This window comes from Camelus bactrianus, chromosome 12 (assembly GCF_048773025.1).
Source record: "Camelus bactrianus isolate YW-2024 breed Bactrian camel chromosome 12, ASM4877302v1, whole genome shotgun sequence".
In the NCBI taxonomy this organism is placed as follows: Eukaryota; Metazoa; Chordata; class Mammalia; order Artiodactyla; family Camelidae; genus Camelus; species Camelus bactrianus.
Window position 1 is genome coordinate 64,029,805 of NC_133550.1, and position 27,788 is coordinate 64,057,592.

At 53.9% G+C, this 27,788-nt stretch overlaps 3 protein-coding genes across 3 annotated transcripts; 1 reads left to right on the forward strand and 2 right to left on the reverse strand.

Moving 5' to 3' along the window:
• Positions 1-2,673: 2,673 nt before the first annotated feature.
• Positions 2,674-14,698, forward strand: CSDC2 (cold shock domain containing C2). Its single transcript, XM_010960232.3, has 4 exons — positions 2,674-3,173; positions 10,957-11,249; positions 12,015-12,137; positions 12,734-14,698. Exons 2-4 carry the CDS (start codon positions 11,074-11,076, stop codon positions 12,894-12,896), a joined length of 462 nt encoding a protein of 153 aa, XP_010958534.1. The 5' UTR covers positions 2,674-3,173; positions 10,957-11,073; the 3' UTR covers positions 12,897-14,698.
• A 235-nt stretch (positions 14,699-14,933) lies between these two features.
• Positions 14,934-23,419, reverse strand: PMM1 (phosphomannomutase 1). Its single transcript, XM_010960231.3, has 8 exons — positions 23,255-23,419; positions 21,023-21,140; positions 19,816-19,892; positions 19,592-19,683; positions 19,312-19,411; positions 16,642-16,717; positions 15,851-15,966; positions 14,934-15,461 (listed from the first exon to the last, which is right to left on the reverse strand). The coding sequence occupies exons 1-8, from the start codon at positions 23,339-23,341 to the stop codon at positions 15,339-15,341; spliced, it is 789 nt and encodes a 262-aa protein (XP_010958533.1). The 5' UTR covers positions 23,342-23,419; the 3' UTR covers positions 14,934-15,338.
• A 125-nt stretch (positions 23,420-23,544) lies between these two features.
• LOC105073070 (large ribosomal subunit protein uL23-like) lies at positions 23,545-24,594 on the reverse strand. The gene is made up of 2 exons (XM_045520534.2): positions 24,093-24,594; positions 23,545-23,651 (listed from the first exon to the last, which is right to left on the reverse strand). The coding sequence occupies exons 1-2, from the start codon at positions 24,592-24,594 to the stop codon at positions 23,545-23,547; spliced, it is 609 nt and encodes a 202-aa protein (XP_045376490.2).
• Positions 24,595-27,788: the final 3,194 nt, after the last annotated feature.

Consider the following 27,788-nt stretch of genomic DNA (forward strand, 5'->3'; position numbering starts at 1 on the left):
GGAGATGAGTCCCACAGCGGAGGAGACAGGCATTCTGGGAACTGAAGACACCTCAGAGGCAACGTGGTGTAGCAGAAAGAACAGGAGTGTAATGAAGCCAGAACGCCCGCGTTTTAATCCAGCTCCACCAGCTGTGTGATGCTGGGTAAATTTCTTAACCTCTCGGTGCCTAAATTTCAGCATCTGTCAAGTGGCACCAACAATTTAGGGATGTATACACCTTAAAGGATTATGTGGCTTCAAGGCTGCATTAACCCAGGACTGGCCCCCACTGGTGGGCTGACCGTCAGTAACAAAGCGGGAATTATAATTTGGTTGGAATTAATAAGACTAAGGGGCTCCTCGGCCCTGACTCACCTTGTCAGCTTCTCCAAGGCGAGGGAGGCTTAAGAGGAGATGAGTTTTGAATTCTCAGTTTTCACAAAAATAGCCTCCACGGCGGAGCCCCTAGTTTCCAGCAGATGATTTCTTTGTTACTCAGCTGCTGGTGGGTGGGTGGGTGGTGCCACAGGCTGCTCATTTCCTGAATGAACAGCTGTGCCCTCTCATCTTTGTGGAGAATAATCATAACACTCCTTCAAACCTCAGCCCAGCCTCCTTCATTCAGGGCTCCCTGGCTGCCTGGCAGCCCCGGCACATGTTCGCCAGCCGGTGGGGAGGGGCCTCGGAGAAGGGGGCTGGATGCGAAGGGAGGGGTCAGGACCTAGGACCTTGGCCCTTGCCTTGGCCTCGTCCACAGTGGACCACGTCCCAGCCTCCTCAGAACTGGCCTTTGAGGCCCTGCCTCCCCGCCTCCATTCTCATATCCTACCTCACCCTCTCCAGCCACACCAGCCTCCTTCGCATTCCTCTGGTGCCCCTCAAGCTCATACCCACCTGAGGGCCTTCTGACAAACTGTACCCTCTTCCCACAACGTCTTCATTCTAGATTCTGGTAAAGCTGGCTCCTTCTTGTGACTTCTCGTCCTTCTCATCATCATCACCTGAGAGAGGTCCTCCCTGGCCACGCCCCCCTGCGGCCCTATCTGTTTGTAATCCACTGCCCAGGCACCCGCAGCCCAAGGCCAAAGCCCTACCAACTCAGAAGCCTTGGAACTTCAGCCCCAGTCCCAACTCTGGTTCTGACTGGCCGGGCCTGGGCCAGGGGTCCTGTGGACAAAGAGATGGGAGAGGGGACTCCCCAGGGGAAAGCAGGCAGGCAGTTCCCCACAGAAGGCACAGTGGTGGTGCGCAGGGGAAATTGCAGGTGTCTACCCTGGCCGCAGGCCTCCTCCAGAAGGACAAGTGGGTGAGTGTGAAAACCATGGGTCCAGAGCCCGGGGCTCAGGCCACTGGCGCATCTTTCTGTCTCTTCTGAGCCAAGTGACTGGGGGACACCCACCATCCCTCAAGCCTGGTTCTTCATCCAGGTAAACCTCACCGAGTTGTTATAAGAAGCAGGTGGGATAATGCCTGTCAGAGCACTTTGAAAACTATTATTATCTTTGGAAGAGATGAAGGTGAAAACAAAGAGGCAGATGTAAAGAGGAGTGCAGGGGGTCCTCTGGGCAGGGACCTCAGACCAAGCGGAATAGAATCAGAACTGCGGGCCTCAGGTAGCAACAGCTAACAGTATAACCGCCTCCCTTGTAGAATCAGAAACCTGGACTGTCTGAGCCTGTTTGTTCTGCAAGGTTCTGCAAGGGCAGGGACTTGTGGCGTTGGAGAGCCCAGTTCAACTGCCCCTCTAACCAGGTAAGTCACTCCTTCTGTCCGAGCCTCTCTTTGCTCACCAGCAATGTCAGGATATTGATGATAGACTATTGGATTGTCGTGAGCTTGAAATGAGGGCAAAGCAGATTGCCTGACAGGTGGGACGCCCTCAATGCCTCTTACTAGCTATTTTTATTAGTTATTTGTATTTTTCTTGATTCATTCCCTTAAAACTCCCCCCTTCTTTTTATTTTAATAAGGCTTCTTTCAAAAATGCCAGCCTGCCTCAGTAGTACTAAAGATACTAAAGATACATCAGGGACAGACTTTCTTCTTTCCAAGCTGAGGCTGAGAAAAAGGGACAGAAGAGGGAAGAGGAACCCATTTGTGGGGGCCTCCTCCAGCCAGGCCGGGGCTTCTATACAGGAGCCTGTGACAGCCCTCTCAGAAACGGCCTCCTTCCCTACTTTAGGGAAGGTTGTGGAGGACCGGAGTCATTAAGAGACTTGTCCAAGTTCAAACAGCTTGGAAGGGCCAGGGCTGAGATTCACACCCAGGACTTCTCTGATGTGGAAAGCAGGGCTCTCCCCAGGAGGGGCAGCCCTCCAGCCTGGAGAGCCTCCCAGGCTGTGGTGTGTATGTGTGTGAAGCAACATTTTGCTCCCTTAGGGTCCTCTTCGATTCTGTAGAAATATCTCAAGCGCCTACTGCGGGCCAGACAGAGAAAGAGAAGAGTTTCTGTGACTTGCCCACATTCGTCCACTCGCAAGGATCTCAGAGCCAAGTGAGGGACAGACTGATGAAGGACAGGGGACACTCTGAGCATACAGAGGGGAGAGGAAGGTCTGAGAGTCCCTGGGACCCTGCTGTGGCCTCCCTTCCCCCAGACTCACCCCCCACCCCGCAGGCCCCCAGCACGCATGCGTGGCTAAACACACACACACACACACACACACACACACGCACACACACACGCACACACGCACACACGCACACACTCACCACCACTTGCTCTCTAATTGCCAGGAATGCAGGCCGTCCCCAGCGCTTCCTCCCCTGCATTCCTCAGGAGCTACTCCCACCTGGCAGGCAAATTACACCCTGGCCTGGCAATAAAAGCCACTTTTCAGAAAAAGAAGCTTTAGGGCCCCGAGAGACGCAGCTAACTCTCTCACACTGCTTGTGCCTGACTCAGAAGGTGGTGTCTGGGCCAGAGGAGCCAGGGCCCTGTGTCCCTTTAAGCAGGGAGTACAAATTCCCATCCCAGTCCCTCCCTCCTGCTTTTCCTGACGTCAGGAGGAAGGCGTGTGTGAGTGAGTGAGGGGCCTGAGGTGCCTGCCGCATGCTCTCTCTCACACACACACACACACACACAGAGTCACACACACAGCCCATCCCCTGCTTATCGCTCCAAGTGCCAGTGAGAAGCAGAGTGCTGAACCAGCTGCGAGGCAGCGCCGGACCTCAACCGCCAGGGAGAGGTAAGGGGCTAGGTAATGGGGGCCAAGGGCACAGCGGCTCTGGAAACTGGCTTTGGAGGGGGCGAAGGAGGGAAGTGCAACGTGGGGGCACTGGGAAGGTGGGCACCTCCCCTAGGGCTGGCCCAGCCCAGTTCAGCTTACAGGAGAGGCAGGGGGATATTTAGATGCACCCACCTGGCCATCCCACCCTCCTTGCCCCCCTCTCCTGGCCCCCAAGGGAAGCGGAGGCTCTGCGACTCCTTGTGCGAGAGTGTCTGTGTGTGTGTCTGAGTGTGTGTGTCTGGGACTTGTGTCTGGCTCAAGAGGCAGCAGACACCTGCCAAGCCGCAGCCTCCTGTCTGGGAACCAAGGGGAGAGAAATGACTGGAGAAATAATTGTGCTCCTACCAGACGCTGAAAGGCGAGTGTAGCAGGGAGCAAAAGAAGTCTTTCCGCCTGGCATTCAGGGCTGGTGCTGGGGCTGGGGAGGGACCATCTAGGGCAGGCAGACAGTTGGACCCGAAGCAGCTGTCTCATCCTGACTATTTCTTCCCCGGTGTGATGGGGATAATTGTGGTAATTGGCTTGGAGGGGTGGCTCCATGTTATTTTCCCCTTCGCCTTGGAGCCACCCAGACCCTGAGCTCTTGCTTCTCCCGAGGCCACTCCTCTCCCTTGCCTGCTGGTCTGGCTATGACCTCCACCCGGGCCAGGGTGCAGCCCCTGGAGGGCAGGGGTGATAAGACAGGGGCTGTTGGGCCCCCTGCCATGGGGTGCGGGACTGGGGCAGCTTTGGCTAGGGCCAAGTCCCTGAGGGCCTGACCCTCAAGGAGACCAGGGGGAGATGAGGGGAGATGCTGGCACCCACAAGGGAGACAGCAGGTTCCTGCCAAGCTGCCAGCCTGCAGGCTCTTCCCAGGGAGAGGGGAGAGGGACGCAGAGCGAGAACAATAATAAATACAGTGTGAACTGCTGCATCCGCTGGGGCTGGGGGAGGGGAGGAGGACATGTACCCGGGTGGGGGGTGGGCAATCTCTCTGAGAACCTGGCACCATGCCCGCCTGGATGTGCTCCAGTGGAGGCCTCAGCCTGGGAAGGGCCTGTCTCTAGCCCCCTGGTGATGGGGAGCCAGTTTCCCAAAACTGACTCCATCCAGGGGCCTCTGGGTCCTTCAAATTCTGAATGTTTCCTCCTCCCAACCTCCCCCCACCACCCCATCTCCCCCCGCCATTCCCTTGAAATCTTTTCCAGAAACACCTTTTTCCCATATCTACCCCGCCCCTCTGGATCTGTCTGACCCTTCTTCAAAAAAAAAGACAGGTGTGAGCAGGAACCAGCACACAGGGGCCTTGAAGAGGCCAGAGGACAATCTTGGCCATAGAGGTTTCTCCCAGGCTTGGAGATAGATGGGCGGGTAGTGTTCACAGAAGCCCACTGGCCATGGAGGGCACTGGGGGGCACTGGGGGGTCCCACACAGCTGGCTGGGAGGGGACACCCACAGGCTTGTCTGGAGGCAAGTCCCCCAAGAGTGGCACCAGCAGAGGGCGCTCAGGGCTTGGCTGAGCTGGTCACAACCAGCAGGGCCAGGACCCAGAGCCTGGTGGGAAGAGGGCTTGGGGCAATTTGGATTTTTGTCCTTGAAGAGTGTTAAGATGGGAGGCAAAAAGCAGTCGGGATGCAGAAAGCTGTGCCCCAAAGCCAGTGAAATGATGGTCACCAGGATGAGTGGTGTATCACATGGAAAGCTCAGGGGCTATGGGGTCACACTGATCTGAGTTCAAGCTCAGCCACTCTAAACGTGACTTTGGCTGGTCCATTCCCCTTTCTAGGGGGACTCAGAGTGGGAAGCGACTTGCTTAGGGTCACATAAGTGCTCTCATGGTGCCCATCTGGGCATCCCTACCCCCACTTCCCAAAGAAGCCCCCAGAGGATCTTGGGCACATGACATGGAGGAGAGTTAAAGGGTCTCAGTTAAGCTCAAGTATTGGCTTGGGCAGCCCCCACTCTCACACACACACACACAAACACACACACACACACACACACACACACACACACACACACACACACACACACGCAAACACACACACACGCTGTGGGAGGGGAAAGAACCAGGTTTAATTAGGTCACCTCCAGCTGCTGGATCAGCTTCTGCACTGATGTATTTTAAGGAATGTCTGGGAGGCTGGGGGAGGGGGAAGGTCCTGGGAAGTGCCAGCTTCTGTCTGGTGGTCCTGGGAGCCCTTTCCCTCCTCGGGCCCTCATGGACGAGACCCCAAAGTTCAGAAAGCCCTTCCACCGTCATCCTGTCCTCCCCCTTTCTGAGTCACCATGCCCATTCCTCCCTCTCTCCGCTCCCCCACAATGGGGGCTTGGGCTGGCATGTTTTTATTGAGGGAGTTGTTTTTGAACTTGCCTTAGTTGGCAAGTGACTCACCCAAGGTCATGGTCTGAGTCAGCACAAAGCCAGAAATAGAAATCCAAGCCCTGCTCTTCCTTCTCCAGGGGAGGCGAGAGATTTCAGGGACCTGCTAGTCCTCTCTCCCCACCTCCTGCCCCAGGCCTTTCTGTAACCCACCAAAAACATCTCCAGGGTATAGAAGAGATGCCCCTGACCCACTGCATGATCCCAGCAAGCCTCTTTACTTCTCTGGGCCTCAGTTTTCTCTTCTGAAGAATGGGGGTAATAACAGTGATTATCATGCGGGGTTGTTGTGAGGACTAAATGAGGAAATGGGGCAAAGGGCTTGGCACACCACTTAGCACGTGGTTCATGATCAATAGATGGTGGCCATGCTCTTGCCGTATCCAGACAAACTGCCCTGTGTTCTACTCGTCTGTCTGTTTCTCCCACTGGACCGGGGCCCTCTAAGGGCAGGACTCTCTCCTCTTTTATTTTTTGTCCCAGTGCCTGGAAATCACATTCAGGGGTGTGTGTGTGTTTGACGACCTCAGAGGAGAGTTGGAGTGACCCTCACTGGTCATCTGGACCAGTGATGATTTGCATAGCTGAGGAGAAGAGTGAGGACCAGAGAGGTCACATAGCACTGGGTGGTTGGTCCAACTTGCTTTCCCTGATCTGCCCAGAAGGAGGGAGATTTGCATGGTCAAGAGAAGACTCTGACGGCCATCTCCTGCCCAGTTCTTTCTGGAGGAGCCGATAGTTGGAGGGGCCCCAATGCCAGGTCATCTGCTGACAGGGCTGAATCACTATCCATAGCCCCATGATGCTGTATCACCGAACAGCCCTGTTGTCTTGTTTTTACTGCCCCACCCCTCATCAGGTCCTTTTGTCTGAAGAATTGCTGGGGTTTGGTGTCCACACAGGGAATTAATGATAAGCTTGACTGGGAGAGTCAGAACCAAAACACTCACAGGTGGACCATTGACCCAAACTCCATGTCTCCTCCCATAACCTAGACAGGGTGCTACAGCCTTATTTGACAGATGGGGAAACTGGGGCTCAGAAAGGGAGGGTCTCTCAGCCAGGACACTGTAGAGCCAGGATTCAACCTGAGCCACATGGGTGCCGCGCTGTACTCTTACCCTCCAACTGCTAGTTTGGAAGGGTGTTATTCCAGGCCGCAGATGTCTCTAGATGGGCACACTGAATCCCTTGGGGGCTGGGCTTTAGCTCTGTTTGAGTTGAAACAAATGTTCTACAAACACATCTGTTTCTCTGCTCTTGGAGGAGTTAATTTTCCCCTTTAGTTTCTCAGGGAAAGTTCTTTCAGGAAAACTCCAGCCTCATCTTGGCTGAACCAGGAACAGAATTTATCCTTATAAGCACTGGTTGCCTTCAGAAGAATCTGACCTCTGTCATTTACCTGCTGTGTGACCTTGGGCAAATCACTTAACGTCTCTGAACTTCAACTTCCTATTTTGTAAAATGTAAACAATTGTAATTTCACCCTTTCAGGGAGATTTAAAAATGGAAAGTAATTTCTGTAAAGACTTTGCAATGTAGATAACATTCAAACAATGAAAGCTCTGTCTTCACGTGCCCCTTTCTGCAGCAATACTCTGGAGAAAGGGTCTAAAGCAGAGGCTTCCTCTGCATCCCCTTGTTCCTTTCTCCCTGGTCTCCCAGGCTGTCCCACATTGTGCAGCTCCTTCAAATCCAGGTCTCTGGCAGGGCCCAGAGAGGGAAAGACTGTCCAAGGTCACACAGCAAGTCAGGAGCAATGCAGAGCCTGAACCCAGGACTCCTGACTTCCCACTCCAAGGCTCCAGAGTCAGACTGCCCTGGTACAAGTCCTGGCTCAGATGTTAATTGCTGTGTGGCCTTGAGTGAGTGACAGCCTTTCTGAGCCTCAGTTTCCTCATCTGCAAAATGGGGTACTAATAGCACCAGCCTTAAAGGGCTGTTGCAGGAATTTGATGAAAGGAGAGGCTATGAGGGGCAGGGTAGGGAGCTAGTGGGCAGGACAGTCCTTGGGGAAGCAAGGAAGATGAGAGGAAAGGGTGGGTTTGGCTCTCGGGTCTCTCCTTCCATCCACGCCCTCTTTCCCCATGCCCAACTTAGCAGCCCCGTCTGTCCAGGAGGAGCAACTTCTCACCCAGCACCTACCCAGTGCTTCCCACTTTCCATCCCATTCCATCCTCACTGAAGCGCTCATCCCCATTTTCCAGAAGAGGAGGGAGATGAGGGGAGATACCAGAGCAGCACTCAGGGCACCGTGGGGGCTGCAGGCTGGGGGTGGGTGTAGACAGGGCGCTGGAGGGGAGAAGGCCAGTTCTTGCTGTTATCCTGTCCCCTTCCTCTTCCTCTCTGCCACCTGGTCCATTTGGGAGAGGGGAAGAGAGGAGCTGCCCTCAATCCTAACCCTAGGTAATCAGTGCCTCTCTCCCCTTCCCCACCGCTTGCTTGCTTTGCATGAGGCCTGGGATCCACGCTCAGCCTTGGGTCTGGAGGCCTGGCCGGGGAGCAGGGCTGCTCAGCTGCATCTCCCTGGTAACCACTGTGGGCTGCCTCTGCCCCTCCCCCATCTTCCTCCCTCCCCTTCCCCCATGACCTCCCAGCACTGGCTGTCACCACCAAGCACAATAACAGGCCTGGGAAAACTGTACAGTGGGCAGGCCAGGACTGCCCTGCTTCCTGGAGGAAGGAAGGCCGGCCGAGCTTCTGTCCCCACCACCTGCCGCCCACACCCAGGTGGGGCAGGGGGCACCCAGGAGTGCGCTGCAGGGCCTGCATCTCCCCGCCGTCCTGGCTGTGTCATCTTGGGGAGCTCTGCTGCCGGTCTTCCTTTTTCGTAACAGCTTTATTGAAATATAATTCCCTCGCCAGGTAATTCTCCTGCTTAAGTTTAAGTTATTGGTTGTTAGTATATTCACAAAGTCATGCAATATCACTGTCGTCAATTTTGGGATATTTTCACCACCCTGAAAAGAAACCCTGAACTCATTAGAAGTCACTCCTCATTTTCCCTCCCCCTCCGCAACCCCTGGAACCACTCATCTACCTTCCATCTCTGTGGCTTTGCCTCTTCTGGACATTTCACATGAATGGAATCATGTAATATGTGGTCTTTTGTGACTGGCCTCTTTCACTCAGCATTATGATTCAAGGTTCAGCTGTGCTGTAGCAGGTTTCAGTGTTCATTTCTTTTTACGACTGAATAATATTCACATTTTGTTCATCCATTTATCTGTTGATAGACCTTTGGCTTGTTTCCATTTGGGGGCTATTATAAATAATGCTGCTGTGGACATTTATGTGCAAGTTTTTGTGTGACTGCTTTTCCTCTTGAAGTTTCAGTTTTCTTTCCTCTAAAATGGGGATAAAAATGCTAAACCTGCCAGCCCCTACCTCGAGTGGGCTCAGAGGGAAAAACTCCACATCAGGGTAAGGGGCTGTCAGGGGCCGTGAGGGGCAGTTCTCACCCCCTGCAGTGCTCCTGGCTGGAGGAGGGCATGTTGGGGGCCAGCGGAGGAGAGAGGCTTCATCTCCACCTCTAGGGTTAGCAGAGCCAGTTCATCACCTTGACCCAGAAAAGTTCTTGCTGTGTGACCTTGAGCCGGGGCCAGGGGACCTGCTCCAATGATGGAGGGTTGCACCCCTCGGCTCTTCCAGCCCTGCTGTGCAGTGTTTTGGGGCCCCCTGGGCTCTGGAGTCCTAAGGAGCGAATCCTTCCCTGGAAACTACAGGCTGGGGGTGGGGAGAGGGCAAGACGGAGGCCAGAAATAGACTTGGCTTGGGGATTCACCTGTGGCCCCAGGGCGTCTGGGTGAGGGGTGGGGGAGTGAAGGAACGGCGGTGAGGAGGTGGAGAACTGCCAACCCCCCCACCACTCCTATATGAGCACAGACCACGGGCGCTGCTTATATTCTCCCCTTAGCCAAGCATCACACAGCCTGTGAGGGAGTGAGGCAGGGCTTATCAGCTCCATTATTACAGACGAGGAAGCTGAGGCTGGTGGACATGCTACCCAAGTCAGCAGCTAATAAGCAGTGGAACTGGAGCTCTCCTGGTCCAGGCATCCTGCGTGGCCCCCACTGTGGCAGACTGCCCACCCCAGGCTCAGTCAACAGCTTGGCATCTTTTGGGGTTTAAGACTTCCCAAACCCTGGGAGGGGAGGTGGGTGAGTGCATGGGGTGGGGAACTACATTCGCTTTTCTCTGCAGGGAAAAATATAGGATCAGTTTTTTCAAGGTCATCCAGGCACTGAGCTGCAGATGTGAGAATTTCTATTGATTTGTATTGATAATAGCAATTTATTGGGTATCTATGAGATGCCAGAATCTGTCAGACACACTAAACCATTGAATCCTTGGTAACCTTGCATGGTAAGCACTTTCAGCCTCATTTTAGAAAGGAGGAGACTGGGGTTAGGGAAAAATTGCCAACGTTCCCAAGAGCTCACCATGCTCTGGTCCTGTTCTAAGCATGTGGAAAATCACTGAACCCTCACAGCAACCTCTCTGTGAAATAAGAACCAACACTGTCCTCATTTTACAGAGCAGGAAACTCAGTCAAAGGTTATAAGTGTTGACCAAGGCCACATAGCTGGTAGGTAGAGGAGCCAGGATTCAAACCCAGGCCATGTGGGTCCGGAGCCCACACTCTCACCACCACGTTGGAACTGTTGAGTGGCTTGCTTGAGGTCACCAAACTACAGGTGACAAAGCTGAGATTCGAACCCAGGTCTGTGGATTTGAAACTGCTAGCAGTTGTGCCAAACTGTCTTCCAGACCATCACTGGCCACTTAATCCATCCCACCTCCTAGGCCTCCAAGTTAAAGAACTGAACCTCAGGCTGGAAGGACTTTGAAGTTAGCCTTAGTCAGCTTGGACCACCATAACAAAATACCACAGATGGGGGTTTAAACAAGACAGACATTTACTTCTTACAGTTCTGAGGCTAGATATCCAAGATCAACGAGCCAGCATAGTCTGGTTCAGTTGTAGGCAGCCCCTTCTGGCTGTGCCCTCACAGGGCAGGGAGAGAGGCGGCAAGCTCTCCAGGGTCTCCCCTTCTAAGGGCACCAATCCCATCATGGGGGCCCCACCCTCCTGACCTCATCTAAACCTAGTTACCTCCCAAGGGTCCCATCTCCAAATACCATCACACTGAGCGTTAGAACTTCAACATATGATTTTTAGGGGAACACAATTCAGCCCACAGAAAGGTTGTGTGGCTTTTTTGTCTTTTTGGTGAGGACACTGAGTCAAGCAAGGGCTGTGAGTGATCTGAAGTCACCCTGAAAGGAGTAGCAGGCAGCCCCAGCCCTTCAGCCTCGTGTCCAGAAGCTGCCCACCCTGGACCACACTCAGCTATACCTCTCTTTCCTCCTTGCAGACGGAGCCTGTAGCTGGTGAGGCCGCCGAGCGGGGCCAGGCCGGGCCCTGCCCGCAAGGACGCCTTTCACCGGCTTCTGTGCCCAGGAGCCCATCAAGCTCTCCTGCTGGCCCTGCCATGACTTCGGAGTCCACACCGTCCCCGGTCGTGCCACCGCTCCACTCCCCCAAGTCCCCTGTCTGGCCCACCTTCCCCTTCCACCGGGAGGGCAGCAGGGTCTGGGAGCGGGGCGGTGTCTCATCTAGGGACCTGCCCAGTCCCCTGCCCACCAAACGGACCAGGACATATTCAGCGTGAGTACCTGCCCTCGCCCAGGCTCTGGTGATCTTTCCCCGGGACCGGGCTCCAACTGGGGCTGCCCAGGTGCTCCGGGTGGATGAAACAGCCTGGGCAAAAACAGAGACATGGGGTCGACCTCTGGAGAGGGGTGGGCAGGCTGGACAGAGACCAGCCCTGGGCCTTTGGGGTAGGTCGCTGGGTGGACTCAAATTGGGGAGGGGGTATGTGGGAGCCACAGGGAGACTGACCTGGCTTGGGCAAAGAGGAGTTTTTAATGCAAGTGCTGTTTGTGCCCTGTGTCCAACCCAAGGCCAGGCACAGAGCAGAGGCTTAATAAAAGATGAATGATGGGTGAATGACAAGTGAGTGAACAGGATGGATACTGCTACTTCAGGAGTTAGTGAGCTCCCCATCGTGGGAGGTATTCAAGCCTAGGCTGGACATTCTTCACTCAGAGACCTTACATCAGGAATCCGTGTAAGCCCAAACCACCTCAGAAGGGGAGTGTGCTGTGCAGAGAGAGGGGCACTGTTTGGGTGTCAGGAGACCCACCTGCTGTGCACCTCGGGAGAGCCAGTTCCCCTCTCTGGGCCTTAGTCTCTTTATTGTCCAATGGGATGAGGAGAGGACTGAGCTGGTCTAACAATGGGCAGTTTCTGGTCTGCGGAGGGTTTTCCACAGTCCTGAAGCAGGCTCTGCAGGCAGGGCCCAGGAGGGCCACGGGGGTCCAGGGAGGGGTTCCTCAGGCCACAGTTCCATTCCCCCTACCTTATCTTCAGGACAGCCCGTGCCTCAGCTGGCCCCGTGTTCAAAGGTGTCTGTAAGCAGTTCTCACGCTCACAGGGCCACGGCTTCATCACCCCCGAGAACGGGTCCGAGGACATCTTCGTGCATGTATCTGAGTGAGTCCCCCCAGCCCCCTGTTCTTGGCTGGGCCCCTGCTGCAGTGACCCAGCAGGGCCTCAAGAAAGGCCTCCCTAGGCTTCTCCCCTCACTGGCTAAAGTCTGTTCCTGGCATATTTCTCCTGTCATAGAGCCTACGGGCGCATGGGTGGAGGAGGGCTGGGCCAGGTGGAAAGGGAGTGCTCAGACCCCAGAAGCCCTGGGCACCAGGGGCTGAGTCCTGGGACCCTGTTTCTGTATCATAGGGGCTGAGAGGGCTGGGCCAGTCCCTGGATCTTTCAGCCTGGAGGGTAGGCCAGAAGGTAGGAGAGGTGGTCTAGGCCTGGCCCCCAGCCCTAATGCCAGGTGTGACCTCGCGAGGTCATTGGGCTTTAAGCCTCGGAGACCTCCCTGAGCCCTTTCACATCTCACTTTATAGCACAGGACTGTTTATGATTCCCATTTTACAGATCAGAGAACTGGGGCTCTGAGACGGGAAGCTGGCTCAGGCTCCCTGGCCTAGCTAAGCCCAGCGCAAGGCCTCCTTCAGGTCAGACCACAGTGGTCGTCCTGGGAGTGGGGCCTGTGGGGCTGACACCCCTCTCCCGCTCACCAGCATCGAGGGGGAGTACGTGCCAGTGGAAGGCGACGAGGTGACCTACAAGATGTGCCCTATCCCGCCCAAGAACCAGAAGTTCCAAGCCGTGGAGGTGGTGCTCACCCAGCTGGCCCCACACACTCCCCACGAGACGTGGTCCGGCCAGGTTGTGGGCTCCTAGGCTGGGCGGCTCACGTGCCAGCTGCTGGGCGGGTGGGGAGCGACTCTGGGTAGATGGGCAGCAGCGGGTTCCATGCCCCACTGCACTGGCTGACCAAGTCCCTGGGGCAGTCTCGGTGTGCACATCTGTCTGTCTGTGCTTGTGGCCGTGAATATGTGCCTCCATCCACCCCCGTGACTGTTGTGAGCTGTACCGAGGCCACCAGTCCTGCCTTCTCTGCTCATCACTCCTTCCTTCTCTCCCCGCCACACAGCACAGGACCCTCTTGCCCTCCTAACACCCGTCCATGTGGCCACAGGGCCTCCAGGGCCTGTGTCAGGCCTGGGGCTGGGAGTCTGGGCAGCAGCGGGGCCCCATATAAGCCTGCTCCCCTAGCCTGTGTCCCATGCCTGGCCCCGGGGCCAGACTCTGTTTCTGCTACTCACACCTCCCACCCTGGGCTGGGGTCTCCCACTGTGGCCTGGACCCCTCCCCTCAGAAGCCAGGCCAGTGAGTGCTGTGTGGGAGCCTCCCGGCCTCTCGCAGGGGAAGAAGGCAAAACCTGGAGGCAGAAAGCCCCCTCCCCACTGCCAAGGCCCAGCCTGCTTTCCTTCCTTCTCTTCCTCAGCACACTGGAGAAGCAGGAAAGGCAGTTTGGGGGCTCCTGTTTTGCCAGCCAGTCCCTCCCCCTCAGCCTGGCAAAAGCTCTGTGAACCCCTAACTGAGGCCATGTCCCCTACCCTGGGCCACGCTGAGCCTCACTGCCTCCACTCTGCCTGAGGAGGCGCCAGTCTGCAGAGGGGTGGGGATATGTCTCCCCTAGTTTGGTTGGAGCCACGCTCTTTGTCCTGCCTCACAAACCCCACGGATGCTCTGCTCGTGCTGCTGAGGACCCAGCAAAGGACAGACCAACATCCCCACAGGCAGGGCCAGGCAGGGGCACCCACCAGAACAGCCCTCAGGCTGGGAGACCACCAGCCTTGCAGCCCCCTTGCTGGGCCCTCTTCCGAAAACTGTGGGACAGTGTCTCCTGCTGGTCCCCAGTAGGCCAGAGGCTGAGGTGTGGTCCCTGTCTTGTCCATCCCTTAAGACGTGTGGTGTTCCTCTCACCTGGAGTCCTGTGGGCCAGGACGTGTGTTTGTGTGCATTCAGTCTTGGGTAGGGGGTTGGCCTGGCCTGGGAGGACAAGAAGGAGGGGCTCTGCCTCCCCCTACCTTCCACCCGACTTCCTTCCAGAGAACACATCACCTGATGGGGGCAGAAATGGGGTTCAAGAGAGGGCCTGCCAGGGAGTGACCCTTTTGAGACCCAGTCTGAGTGAAATGGGGACTCAAATGCCCAGGAAGGGGGGGGGGTGTCAGTGACTGTCTAGGAGGGTCCTTGGCCCTGTATGTAGGTGCCCCAAGGCCCCAGGGTGGAGACCAGCTTGGGTATGTGCAGCTCTTCCCTGTCCCCACCACAGAGGTGGGAAACTAGAGCTGCTAAGATGTGCTGGCCCGCCCCCTAAACTCAGAATGGCCCAGCCTAGCTGACATCCCACCCTGAGCTTGGGCTACTCCAGCAAGGCCTGACGCCTTTGCTCTGAGAAACGTAGCTCCCTGGCTTCCTTGGCTGGTTTATTGGTGCCGGTTAACTCCTAGAAGCCCCCAAGACACCCACCCCAAGAGTAGGCCCCCTTCTTAGGCACAGCCAGGGAGCACCAGCCCTGGGGCTGCCCCACTCATGGCCCCACGGTGTCCTGTCAGACCTTGTCCAGGACCCCCCAGCCACCTGGACTCCCCCAACCTTCCTAACACTGGCAATAAACCCTCAACTGTGACTCAGCCTAGCCAGAGATGCCTCTGTCTGTCTGGGTCCGAGGGGAAGGGGCTTGGGAGGACACCCCAAACAGCCCTTGTTTGGGGCTTCAATGGCCCACCCTCCTCGGCTGTATCAAAGACTCCCTGTGTGACTGGGGTAAGGCCCTGCCATCTGTGCCTGCTTCCTCATCTGCAAAGCGGGGGCAGGAATAGCACTTGTGACGAGGGCCAGTTAGCCACCCAGACAGAAGTGACCCCGTACCTTGTCATGGGAACTTTAATATCTGAGAGATAAAGTTCTTGAAAATATGCACCTTCCCAGTGCTCTGCCCCCATCCAGGGCAGGCAGGGTGGGCTCTGTCTCGTACCAACGCTCGTACACGCCTCCTGCATAGACAGAAACCTGTTCTGTTCAGAAGAACGAGCAGCAGCTGTATCCAGGGCCAGGGGTGGAGGGTGGGAGCCAGTCCCATCAGTGCTGACCGGCGGGGGACAGCTGTCCACAGATCCTGGGCCCACTGAGGTGGGCCTTCAGCAGGTAACATGAGGCAGGCATCCTGGGCCAGAGGAGAGGCCTACCACCCTACTCAACACTAGGGCCGGGGCTCTCTTCAGGCCTGGGCGGAGCTTTCTGAAAGTCCCAAGGGGCAGGTGTGGTCCCTGGTCATGCCTCGTGGGCTGTCTCTGGAAAAAAGATCTCACGGCATCGCTGCACTGTGTCCTGTGGGGACACCACACTGTGGCCAACGGTCCGGGGGTCGGTGTAGATCTCAAAGTCGTTCCCACCCTGCATACAGAGGAAGGGCAGAGAAGCCATATAGACATATGTGGTGCCTGGTGGAGGCTCCCATGGTTATGCCCCAACACCCACCCTGGCATGGAGTCCCTTCCCCACACTGGCTCCTACAGGGCTGACCCTCCTCCTGCCCCCTCAGAACTGCCAGGAAGCCCATCTTCTGGGCCTTCACCAGATCTGCCCTGACTTGCTGTGTTACATGGGGCAAGTGTCCAGCCAGCTCTGGGCCCCAGCCTTCCAATCTTTGTAATGGGGCTGGTGAGTACTGGTTGTTCTCTAGGAGTTTCCCAGGAGGTCTGTTCTGTCACCCTGTGTCCTGGCCTTGATCTGGGGGTGATTTGGGATGAGGGGGACTCGGACTGAGCCTGAGCCACACTCACGGGGCTGGTCTCATTCCCAAAGAAGTGGATGGTGTCGAAGCTGTCCTGGTCCAGGCTGTCCAGGCAGTAGCGCTTGTCCCAGCCCTCAGGGAAGATGTCAAAGCTGATCATGCCACCTGCGGGGTGGAAGTTGGGGTGGTAGATGAGGCTAGCACAGGGGCAGCTCACAGGGAGCTGAAGGCACCCTCTGTTTGTTCATTCATTCAGCAACCCCTGAGTGTCTACTGAGCACCAGGCAGAGGGCGTGGATAGACTCAGGATCCCCATGGGGTTTCAATCCAGGTGGGAGAAAGGGTGGTAAGGACCAGACCACCTCAGAGCATGGAAGTCAACGGGGCAAGGAAACTCCCCAGCCAGTGTGTTCGGGGAGACCTCTCCGAGGTGACACTGAGCTGAGACCTGAGCCAGAGCAGCAATTGCTGGGGAGCAAGCACAGTCTCCAAGGCTGGGAAGGGTATGGAGTGTCCCAGTGACAGAGAAAGCTGGGAAAGGGCTGGGGCAAGGGCACACGGAAACGGGGGTGCAGGGAGAGGGTTTCATTAAGGGTGAGGAGGTGCTTCTGAAGGGCTCAAAGCAGGGGTATGACAGGGTCTGTTTTTCCATAAGGATCCCTCTGGCCACTGTGGGGAATGGACCGTAGGGTCATGTGGCAGTGGGAAAGGCTTTGGTTTTTGACCTGAGTCACTGGGTGGGGAAGCCTAGGGGGCCAGGAGGGGTTTCTAAAGACTCAGGAGTGAGGCCCTAGGTGTGCTCCTGTGCCAGACCTCAGGCCCTGCGCAGGGTATACATACCTCGGGAGAACCTTAGACCTTTGCCAGCAAACTCTGTTTTCAAGGCTTCCACAAACTTCTCCCGGATCTTCTCCTTCTGTAGGAGGGGAGGGAGCAAACTGGGGTTCAGAGGGCTGTGTACCAGGCCCTGGGCTGGGCACAAAATTCATGTGAGCTCCCTGAGAATTCCAGGTGGATTATCATGACCCCCCAACTTTACAGATGAGGAAATTGAGGCCTGGAGAGGGGTTATGCCTTGTTCAAGGTCACCCAGCCTCAGTGGCAGAGCCAGAGCCTGAATCCAGAAGGTTTGTAACTGAATACAGTGCCAGATCCTGCCAGTGTGGTATGGGCGGGGTACTCTGAAGGGAGCCTTGGAGTGGAGGAGGGTTGAATGTATCTACAAACACAGAATAAAGGGACACTCACTCACTGACCTGAGGATCTCCAGCCTGGCCCTGCTGGGACCACAGAGGGGAACAGCCATGCCAAGCCTGGAGGGGCAGCCCTCTTGGCTGCTGCAATGATGGGGGCCAGTGCCCCAGAAGTGGACCAATTGCCTAGCCCTGTGCTTTAATCGGTCAGTGATGGGAAGGACTAGAATAGGAGGAGAGGCAGGCAGTGGCCAGCAGTTTGGAGCCTGGAAAAGTGGTCCAGGGAGTGCATGAGAGATAAAGGCAGGCTGCCTGGGTTCCAGGCTTGACTGCTGTGCTTCCTGGCTGTGTGACTAGGCAATTCGCCTGACTTCTCTGAGCCTCTCTCCTGGGCTAAAGGATGGAAAAGTGATGAATAAACTCTGCTTGACATTCATGAAAAGCAAGGATGAGGGATGTGACCCTTCCTGGCAGCCTGGGCCTTGTCTTCCCAGCAGGAAGGTGGGCTCCCAGGGAGGCCAGAGTCCCTACCAGAGGCCAATCTGTGGGCCCAGGGTTAGAGCTAAGGGTGTCCTGAGCTCTGAATAAATGTTCCCACATGGCCCGAGATGGCTGCACCTCTTGTCTCCATAGAACCAGGCTGGTCACTGGAGAGTCCCACATGCCATGTCCAGCCTCAGCAGAGACCAGCACTGTGACCTCGAGCTGGCCACTTACCCTTTGGCCTCAGTGTCCTCATCTGGAAAAGGGGACTACTTGTCCTCAGGGCCTGAGGGGCTGAAGGAGAATAAAGCATTTATATGGAATCTGGGCTGATGCAGGGAACACAGGAGGTCAGGACACTCCTGAGCTTCTCTAATATCAGAAGGGAGCAAATGAGAGCCAAAAAGACAAGACAAGACCCTGGCTGCTGTGAGTACAGCCAGCATGTGCCAGACCTCCAACTCGCCCCGCCCTCATTGCAGCCCATGAGATAGAACTGTGATTACCCCCACTTTACAGATGAGAAAACAGAGGCACACAGTAGTGAAACCACTTTTCCAGGTTACTGGGCATGTAGGAGGTGGAGCTGGGACTGGAAACCTAGGTGGCCTGGGAAAGGGCGCCCTCTCAATATGTGTGTGGAAGGGGGTCTTGGCCAATGGTCAATCTTAAACACTCCAACAAGGAAAGTCTCCAGGTTTGTGTGCATTGCCTACCCTACACCTCAGGCACAGGGTGAGAATGGGAACAGATCATCACAGCAAGTCCCACCTAACCCTTGGGACAAGGCAGCAGGGGGAGACCCAAGTTCAAATCTGCAATTACTCCCTATGTGACCTAGGGCAAGTCACTTCCCCTCTCTGAGCCTCAGTTTCCTCATTCATCAAATGGGGATAACACCATCTATTTCACTCATTCCATAAGTATTTCTTGTGTCAGGGGATCAGCACAGGGGATCAGCAGTGAGCAGCTGCAGAAAACTCAGCCCTTAAGAAGCTTACAGCTCTGGTGGGGGAGACAGGAACTAGCCAAGATTTTACAAGTAGGTGACACAGTGTATTAGAGGATGGTGACAACTGCTTGCGAAGAAATAAAACAGAGGAGGAGAGCAGGAGGCATAAGGGGGTGCAGTGTTATGTGTAACATTCAGACCGGATGGCGTGAAAAGGCTCGACGGACTGACTCCATCCCTGAAAGGGAGGGGGTGCGTGCTGGGGATGACAAGCCACATGCATGTCAAGGTTTAGCAGGGGCAGCATAGCCAAAGGCGACAGGGACCCTGGTGTGTTCCAAGAACAGATGCACAGGGAGAAGGCTGGAGAGGTGAGCCTGAGCCAGGCAGAGCCCTCAGGGCATCACGGGAGGGGGCCGGGACACTGTCCAGTTGGCAAGGAGACCCATGGAAAGATTGTAAGCAGGGAGTGGATGGGGGCAGATGTGCTTCACAAGATTTTCAGTGGCCTTGCTGGAGAACAGGCTGGCGGGGTTTTATGGAGGGGGTGGGGGTGAAGAGGTTTGAGACCAACTCTGGAGGCTGAAGCACTGGGAATTACTGTTGGACCTGATGGGGCGGGAAGGAAGAAATGATGCCCTAGGTGTTGGCCTAGGTAAGTAGGTGGCTGGTGGTGCTGGTCACCAAGGGAGGGAAAGAAACCAGCTGTGCTGGAAAGATGCAGAAGTGCCTACAACCATGGCAAATGGGAGGTGTCCAAAAGAGTACAGGTTGAATTAGAACACCACCCACAACCAATCCATCTCACTGATGAGAAAATAGAGGCTCAGGGAGGGTGAGTGACTGAGGCCCTAGAGCCCAAGGCCGCACAACTGGTGGCACCTTGTCCAGTTCGGAGAACTCAATTCTTTCCTCCAGTGTACAGCTCCGGCCGATAGGGGAGATGTTCAGCATGCCATTCCGGAACTCGATGAAGGTTCCACTGGTGGTGAAGAGGGTGGGTGGGAGGGTGGGGAGCCAGAGAGAAGGAGAAGGGCCCTGAATTCAAATCCAGCCTCACCACCCACCAGTAAGTCAGGGCCCATCTGAGAGACCCATCCCCTTCCCCCCTCAGGCCCAGGATTGGGAGGAGGGGTGGGACACAGGCTGGGTGGGATCTCACCGCTTCTTGGGGAGTCTGAGCAGGGCCATGTAGCGGAGGCAGAAGTTGATCAAGTCCTGCAGGAGTTCCTCCCCCAAGTGGTTCTGGATGGTCTAAGCAAGGAACACAGGGCTCAGAGTGTGGCTGGCACAACTCTCTGCTCCCCCCCGACCCAGGACAGAAGGTACCCAAGGACTGTCCCACTGTGGAAAAGTATCCTAAGGCCCGGGTTGGGGGGCACTGACCTGCTTGGAGAGTAGTCTTCCGTGCTTGTACTGCACTGTGCCATTCTCAGCAAACACATAATCAAACTTTTCGATGACTTCAAAGCCACATAGGGGCCAGGGGAGAAAGAAAGAATGTGAGACCAGGTACCCAGAGCCAAGCAGGGAAACCCACACTCCTTGGTCTGGCATTCAAATCCCACTTGTTCTATCCTGAACCTGCTTTTCCAGCCACCTTGTCTTCTGCAGCTTATTTTTTTCCAAACAAGCACACAAGCCAGTAACACTTCTGGGACTTTGCTCATGCAGCTCCTTCTACCTGGGATGCCCTCCCTCTTTACTTTTCCTCCAGGACCCAGCTCCTTCCTCTGGAAACCCTCCAGGACTTCCCAGGAGAGGACATCATTTCTGCTCTGTGCTCCCGCAGCTTCTCTGTACAAGGGCTTCCCATTTATTTTACAACTTCCATCACTGTGTTCTCAAGACTGGCTGCAAGGGGGATTTCTGGACTCTGCCACAGGAAGTGGCTGGACTGGGCGGTAGTGGGGAGGTGCAGGGAGCCAGCCAGGAGGCTGTTGCAGGGTCAGGTGCGAGGTGATCACCTGGACCACGGCAGGGCAGTGGAGACAGAGACATGGACACATAGTGGGGAAATTTTGGACTTGCTAATGGAATAAATAAAGGGATGAGGAAAAGGGAAAAGTCAAGGAAGTTTCTGGTTTGAGGAACTGGAGGCATTTGCCTAGGCTGAGCTGAAAGTGGGAACATAGCTGAGAAAAGGGCTCTGGGTCCAAAAACCTTCTGGGTGACTTCAGAATCCTGTTAAATGGGATAACCACGCCCACCCTAAAGCATGGTTGGGAGGAGTAAATGAAAGGAAATTAACACATAGTCATTTTCAACAAATGGTTATTGATTATGCCCATTTTAAAGATGAGGAAATCAAGACTCAGCAGGGAGGACTGAGAATATAAAGGCAGGATTCTGTCTGCTTTATAAACTGCTGTTTCTCCAAAGCCTGGCACAGTGCCTGGCACATAGTAGATGCTCATCAAATGTTTGTTGAGTTATTGAGGGAAATATCAGGCTGTTCACTCTACTTCCTTTGCCCCACTAAAGCAGGACTGAGTCTTTGAAAGCTCATTGCTCCAAGGATCTCCCAAACTCCCCACTCCCTCCACCCCATCCTAACTGGACTGTGGAACTGGCTCTGGCCCGCTCCTCTTACCTTCATCCCCCTCTCCCAGCTGCTCAGCAATCTTAGAGTAGTCAGAGCCACCTACCACACCGATCTGCACCCTACTTCGCAACTTCTGCAGGAAGGCAGCCACCTCAGGGTCGATTTTCTGCAGTGGGGCAGGAAAGCACAAAATTCTGGCTGTCAGCAAGTCTGGGACCTCCACTTAAGACCTCAGTCAGTGCTCAGAACCCTGGGAGCCATGTTCCACCTAGATCTAAGGCAGTTCAAGGTTTAGAACCTAGACCTCAAAATTAGATGCACTTGGATTCAAACTCTGGCTCAAGTCCCTCAAAAGCAGGATAACCTGAGCAAATGGCTTTGCCTTTCTTTGCCTTCGTTGTCCCATCTATAAAATGGGGATCATAGTAGCAACCACCTGGAGGGGGTCACTGTTAAGGATTAAGGAGATAGGAAATGAGTAAGAGATTAACTACTGACTAATCACTTGAAAAGATCCCCCACTGAGGAAATGTAAACCAATGAGTTACAATCCATGTTTTCAAACATTCAGATATGCAAAGATGACAAAATCTAGAGTGGATGCAGGGAAAATAGGCACTCTCAAATGTTGCTGGTCAGAGTGTAAATTGGTACAGCCACTTTGGAGGATAATTTGGCAAGATCTATTAAAACTGAAAATGCAAGTACCCCGTTATCCAGCATTGCCCAGGTGTATATGGATGTTCATTGGGTATGCTTTATAACAGTGAAAAAACTGCAAACAAATACGAAGCTAGTCAGTTGGAGAATGGCACACACCTGCTCTGAAATGCTATATTGTGGTTACACAGAATAAGGCAGGACTGTGCTTCCAACATAGGAGAGCCCCAGACACGGTGGTAATTGTCAAAAGCAAGTTGCAGAAAGGCATACAGATTATGATACCACTTATTAAAAACAAACAAACAAACAAACAAAAAGCCTCACAACTTTGGGGATGGTGCCAGGCCTGGGATCCTGACTAGTCAGAGAGGACTTTAGCCTTTCCTGTTATGTTTTCATACTTTACAAGAGAGAATGTGTTTATGAATACCTGTGTAATTAAAAATTAACTTTTAAAAAGTGCTAAGGACAGGAAAAAAAAGTCCTAAGGACAGATCCAGGTGGGTGGATAGCACTGACAACCTGTTCTTGTTTAGGCTGTTGGGTTAGTGGAGCTAAGGATCAGAGGGAGGGGTCGGGGCTGGTCCTAGACCTTGCTACCCTCCCACCACTGTCTTCTTCCTCCCATTCCTGAGGACCACGGAAGCTGCTGGAAGGCATGGTGGCCTGATTCCTGTCCAGGGCCCTCACATAGAGGAGGGGAGCCTAAGGACTGGGTTCCCATCAGCCTCTGCCCTGCAACCCAGCCCTGTTCTAGGAGATCCCTTAGTAGGTCCTTCTGAATCCAGACTGGAGAGCAAGACAGAGGCCTGCTTATCCATGCACCCAACTGGTGAGGGTGGATCTGAGGGCTCATTCTGAATGAGATCCAAAGGGAGAAAAACTGTGGAGCAGAGGTTGGAGCCATCAGTACAGTGAGGTGCTTTTAGAAGGAAAACTGCACTCCCACTCTCCCTGTACCACAATATACTCACGGTGACCAGAGGCCTGGGGCCTCCCACCTCCAGGTAGGCGGAGCCCCAAAACTCAGCCAAAAATGTACATAAGCCCTCCTTCCCTCCAGGAAGAGAGCCAGTGAGAGGGAGGTAAACTGGAGGAGAGGCTTGAGAAATTAGACACAAGCCTAGACCTACAAAGGTCAGGTGGGATGGCTCTGAAACCTCTTGCCCCTCACCCTCACCTGATGGTGACTTCAACGCTTGGGTGCACTGAGCCCAGTATGGAACCCTGGGTTCAGATGCCAGCTTCGGGCTACTGGTGCGTCCTCCTAGGGCTGAACAGGGGTGGGAGCCACGGCTGGGGAGGCCGGGGTGTCCCGGAGCCAGGCCTGGAGGGAGAGGAGCTAGGCCCCTGCCGGCAGCCTCCTCCCCACAACAATCAGACCCAGCCCTGTTGCTCCCGGGCAGAACGTTGGCGCGGACGCTCAGGGGCCGTGACGTGGGAATCCAGGTTTTCATCACTCCCAGCAGGCGGCCCCGGGGTGTCAGAGGCCGGGTATTGCGGCAGTCCACACTCGGTCCCGGGGGATTACGAGTCACGCCGCTGCAGGAACTACATTCGGTCTCCGGGTGTCCGCGTGACACTCCTGACGGGAGCTTCTGAACGTCGGAGCCCTACCTGGCGAGCTGGAGTGAGGGTCCCGTCCACGTCAAACAGGCAGAGGACGCGCTCCTTCCTGCGGGCGCCCTCAGCGGTGACCGCCATGGCTGCAGCTCCGCGCGCTCAGCTGAGTTGAAGGATGCAGCCTCTTGGAGCGGCGTCTGGAGGAAGCTAGACGGGGCGGGGCCTGAGAAGGGCGGGGTCCGCAAGCCGGCCTGATAGCGCCAAAGGAAGAAGGGGCGTGGTCAGGGCGTGATCTCGGCGGAAGGGGGCGGGCCCGGATGGGACAAGGGCGGAGCCCGAGCCTACTAGGAGGAGAATTCTGATTGCACCAGGCTGAGAAGGGACGAGGCATAGGGCGGGGCAGAGTCCAACAGGATCGGTTGGATTGTTCCAAAGGAGACGGAGGCGGGGCCTAAGTGAGGGAATAGAACCAGGAAGGGAGGGGCGGGGCCAGAGTTGGCTGGAGGCGGGACGACTCTGATTGCATCTGACCGAGGAGGGGCTGGACTAGGGCGGGGCCTCGAGCCCGCAGTGCAGCGTCCCCAGGACCTGGGCGGAACTCAGCTTCTAACCATAACTCTCCCCGTGGCCGCCTTCACCCTAGGATTCACTTCTTTCCTGCTAATCCCTTTGACCTACAAATCTCGAGCTTTAAGAAATCTCTTGATGGCCTTTACTCAGGCTCTGGACTTTGCCAGACGGCCTTCCCTGACCTTTACTCCTGCTGTCATTCTGTCCACCCCATAAGGCGCAGCTCACGGTTTACTTCCTTCAAGAAACGTACCTAGACCCTTCCGTAGTCACAACTTTTTTTTTTTTATAGTGAGAAACTTTATATTTAGAATTAGCCAGCTGGACTCAGTGTAGATGATTCCAGTTTTGTTGGCAACATCCAAAGCATGACAGTCAGGATCTAGTCGTACATATGCCTTCTCTCCATCAGGCCTGATCAGGGTGTTGACCTTAGCCACGTCAGAGTCATAGAGCTTTTTCACAGACTGTTTGTTCTCGTGTTTGTTGGCCTTGACATCCACAATGAATACAAATGTGTTGTCTTCTATCTTCATGTCAGACTCCGTGGTCAGGGGGAACTTGATGGCATAGTGATCATGCTTATTTCTCCTACGGGAGCTCTTCTGAGGATATTTGAGCTGCCTTCTGAGCCGCAGTGTTTTGGGCTGTTGGAATGTGGGTGACTTCCGGATTTTCTTTTCTTTCTTTCTTTCTTTCTTTTTTTTTTTTTTTTTTTTTTTGTGGCTGTGTAAGCCTTTCAGTACTGCTATCTTGGCCTTCAAAGCCTTTGCTTTGGCTTCAGCTTTGGGAGGGGCGGGGGCTTTCTTCACTTTCCACTCCATATTCATGAAAATTATTTACAACTATTTCACCATCTCGTTGACTTTGGTTGTTTTCCCAGCTTCGCCAACCATGTGACTTTGGACAAGTCACTTCACCTCTCTGAGGCTTTGTGTCTCCATCTATAAAATGGGAGGAGCACCACCTACTTTGTACAGTTGCTTTGCACATGAAAAGAAATAATAAATATAAAAGAGCTCATACAGCAGGCCCTCTCCGAAGGAGAATTTGTATGCATGTGCTTCATACTGATTAAACAGCTATTATGTGTCAGCCGTCTTAGAAATGTACAGAAGATTTGAGCCAGCAATTCAACTTTTAGAAATTAATAAAAATATTGGGGATCAGTTAGATTAATTATTATCCATCAATAAGATGAATTGCCGTGAAGCCTTGAAAATATGTGTTGTGGAATATTTAACATGGAAAAATCATACTCCCATTCTTCTAGTACAAAAGTAGCAGGCTGTCTCTGAGTGTGGTATTATGGCAAATTTCAAAGTTCTTTCTCCCCTTGGAAATGCATTGGCCACAACTTCCTCTTCTCCAAGATTCTCTATTTCTTCCTCCAGAAATCAGAGTCAAAAACCCACCTCCACTTCCCTCTGTACTCTGAGGGATTGCCCTTCAGCGTGAGTGGATGCCTGGTTAGGCAGGTGTTTTTGCTACGTCCACTATCCTTGCCCTGATGCCTGTGATCCAGTTTTGGTCATACAGAGACATGCACCTGAGTGGCAGTGCTGTGCCCAATGCTTTTGATAGGCCTGTTTATTTCTCTGTTTTGTTAGCTGTGGTACTCTGGGGAGATCACTGGAAGCAGAGTCAGGAGAACCTCAGTTAGGTCTCTGATAACCACAGGGACTTGAACAAGTCACCTTCCCTTGCTGGGCCTCAGTTTCTTCATCTATATAAATGGGGACGTAACCCCTACCTGAGAGGACTATGAGATAGTTGTGGACAGTGAATGTTGCCTGATATTCCAGTAAACAAAGAATGTTCCCCAACATTCCAGTTCTAAAAGGATAAAGCCTTCAGCTACTGCAGACCCCTGCCCCCACTCCTCTCACCACAGGGGACCCTGAGGGGAATTCAGGATGGAGAAAAACAGGAAGCATCCTGTGGTTTGGATACTGGCCCTAGATTGTTAAAATGCATATTTTAAGGAATAATTTCAACGAGCTCCCCCCTCCAAGCTTGCATCTTTCTATACATAGGAGAGCACTAAAATCATTAACTTGAGATGTCTGTTTTTTGTGATTAGCAATAATCTTTAAAGGTTTTTTTTTTTTCAGCAAAAATCTTCTATATCTTCTGGCTCCTCCCCTTATCTCTTCAGAGCAGTTCCTTAGAGCCATCTATCTGAGAGGCTGTCTCCTTGGCTAGAGTCTCAGTGAGATCCCCAAATAAAACACAACTCGCAATTTTTAGGATGTGCGTTTTTCTTCAGTCGACATAGTAATAATGGATATCTATTGATCTTTAGTATGTGCCAGCCACCATACTGGACACTTGGCCACATATCTTCATTCACTCTCACAGCATCTCTAGGAGGTGTTATTGTCCTCTCTTGGTGAAGAAAAAGAAAAAGGAAAAAGCCTTGTGCCCAGGGCTGCACAGAGCATCTTGGCAAGCTGGCAGGGCTGAGACCAGGGTGAGTGAGGTACTTGCTTCAGGCACAAAATTTAAGAGGGCACCAAAAAGCTCAGTAATCAAAACAAACAGTATATATATATATTTTTTTTAAATAAAAGAGGGAATTTATTAGAAGAGTACAAAGGTTCTTGCAGGGATTCCAACAGTACATTTTAATATATTTTTTAAAACATCAAAATTAGTACAAAAAATCTATGATGAACAAATTATCAAAAAAAAAAAAAATTAAAGACAGGATCAATAATTGTGCCGAGCTGAGGAGCCATACTGGAGAGGCAAAAGGCAAATCCATCTTTCTTTCCAGGCCCTGTGGCAGAGTTTAGTTTAATCATTAAACAATCTGTTGTGTCAGACACTGTTTTGGGTCCCAGGAACAATGTAGGGAAGAAAACAAGAACCCTGCCCTTAAGAAGCTTTTGTCTTCTGTTGGATGCAGGCAGCAAACAAAACCATCTCCATGGGAAGGAAGACTGAACTCTTCTCTGCACCTCCTGTTCCACCTAGATCTGGTCTCTAGATCTGGGGGCTGGCTGGCAGGGCTAGGACTGCCTAGATTCATCTCTAACATCTCACAGTCAATACTTGTTTCATTGCTCAAGAATTCTTAGGGACATGGTTAAATGCAGATACCTGGGTCCTATCCAGGAGCTGGGGCCTGGAAGCTGTAGGGTGGGGCCCACAGGAAAGAGCATGGTGTTTTTTTTTTCTCCTATGGTTGGATCCTCTTTTCCAAAGACAAAGACAAGCTCTGGAGGGAACGGTTTTCTTACAAGAACCTTTCCCAGTCTCTCCCTGGATTTTCACCGCAACCCATTTTACTGATGAGGCCACTGAAACTCAGAGAGGGAGAGTGAATTGCCCTGAGGCACGGACGCAGGAGGACCAGGTGGGCAGCCCTTATGACCATCAGTGTGTCCCTTTAAGAGGGAGGTTCTTCCCTGGCAACTAGTGCTAAGATGGGGCCCATGGCAGGCCCCAGGGAGAGCAAGGAGCAGGACTGGGGAACTGGGACTGGGAGGACTGGCCAGAAGGATGTTTCCAGAGCACCAAAGGAAGCCAGGCCTGAAAGCAGGAGGCCTGAGACCCCAGCCTGGCAGGATCCTGCTCAGGAAGGAAGACTCTCAGAGCTTCAGGGCCAGACAGTGGCTGAGGTTTGGAGGTTAGTGACTTCCATGTTTGGTTTGGGCAGTGTACCTCTTACCTGGCGTGTTTCACTTACTTTTGCAAGAACCCTCTGAGATGAGTACGTTTATACTCAATTTCCAGAGGTAGGTGCTGACACCAGAGAAGGGCAGTGGATCTCCCAGTCACAGCACACTTAGGGTTCTCATTCAGTTCCGTTCCCCTAAAGCCCACACTTTCCCCTGACCCCGGCTGTTGGTAGAAGGCCATATTTTGCTGAGTGAACATAGAGGGTGTTGACCCTCTTTTCCCGGCCTGGAGTGTGGCCTTCTGACTGAGGGTAGGCAGTCGCAGCCCCAGGGGCAGCCCGGTGTAGTGGGTCAGTCAGACTGAAAGTTCCCAGAGCTGCCCCTCCCCAGCC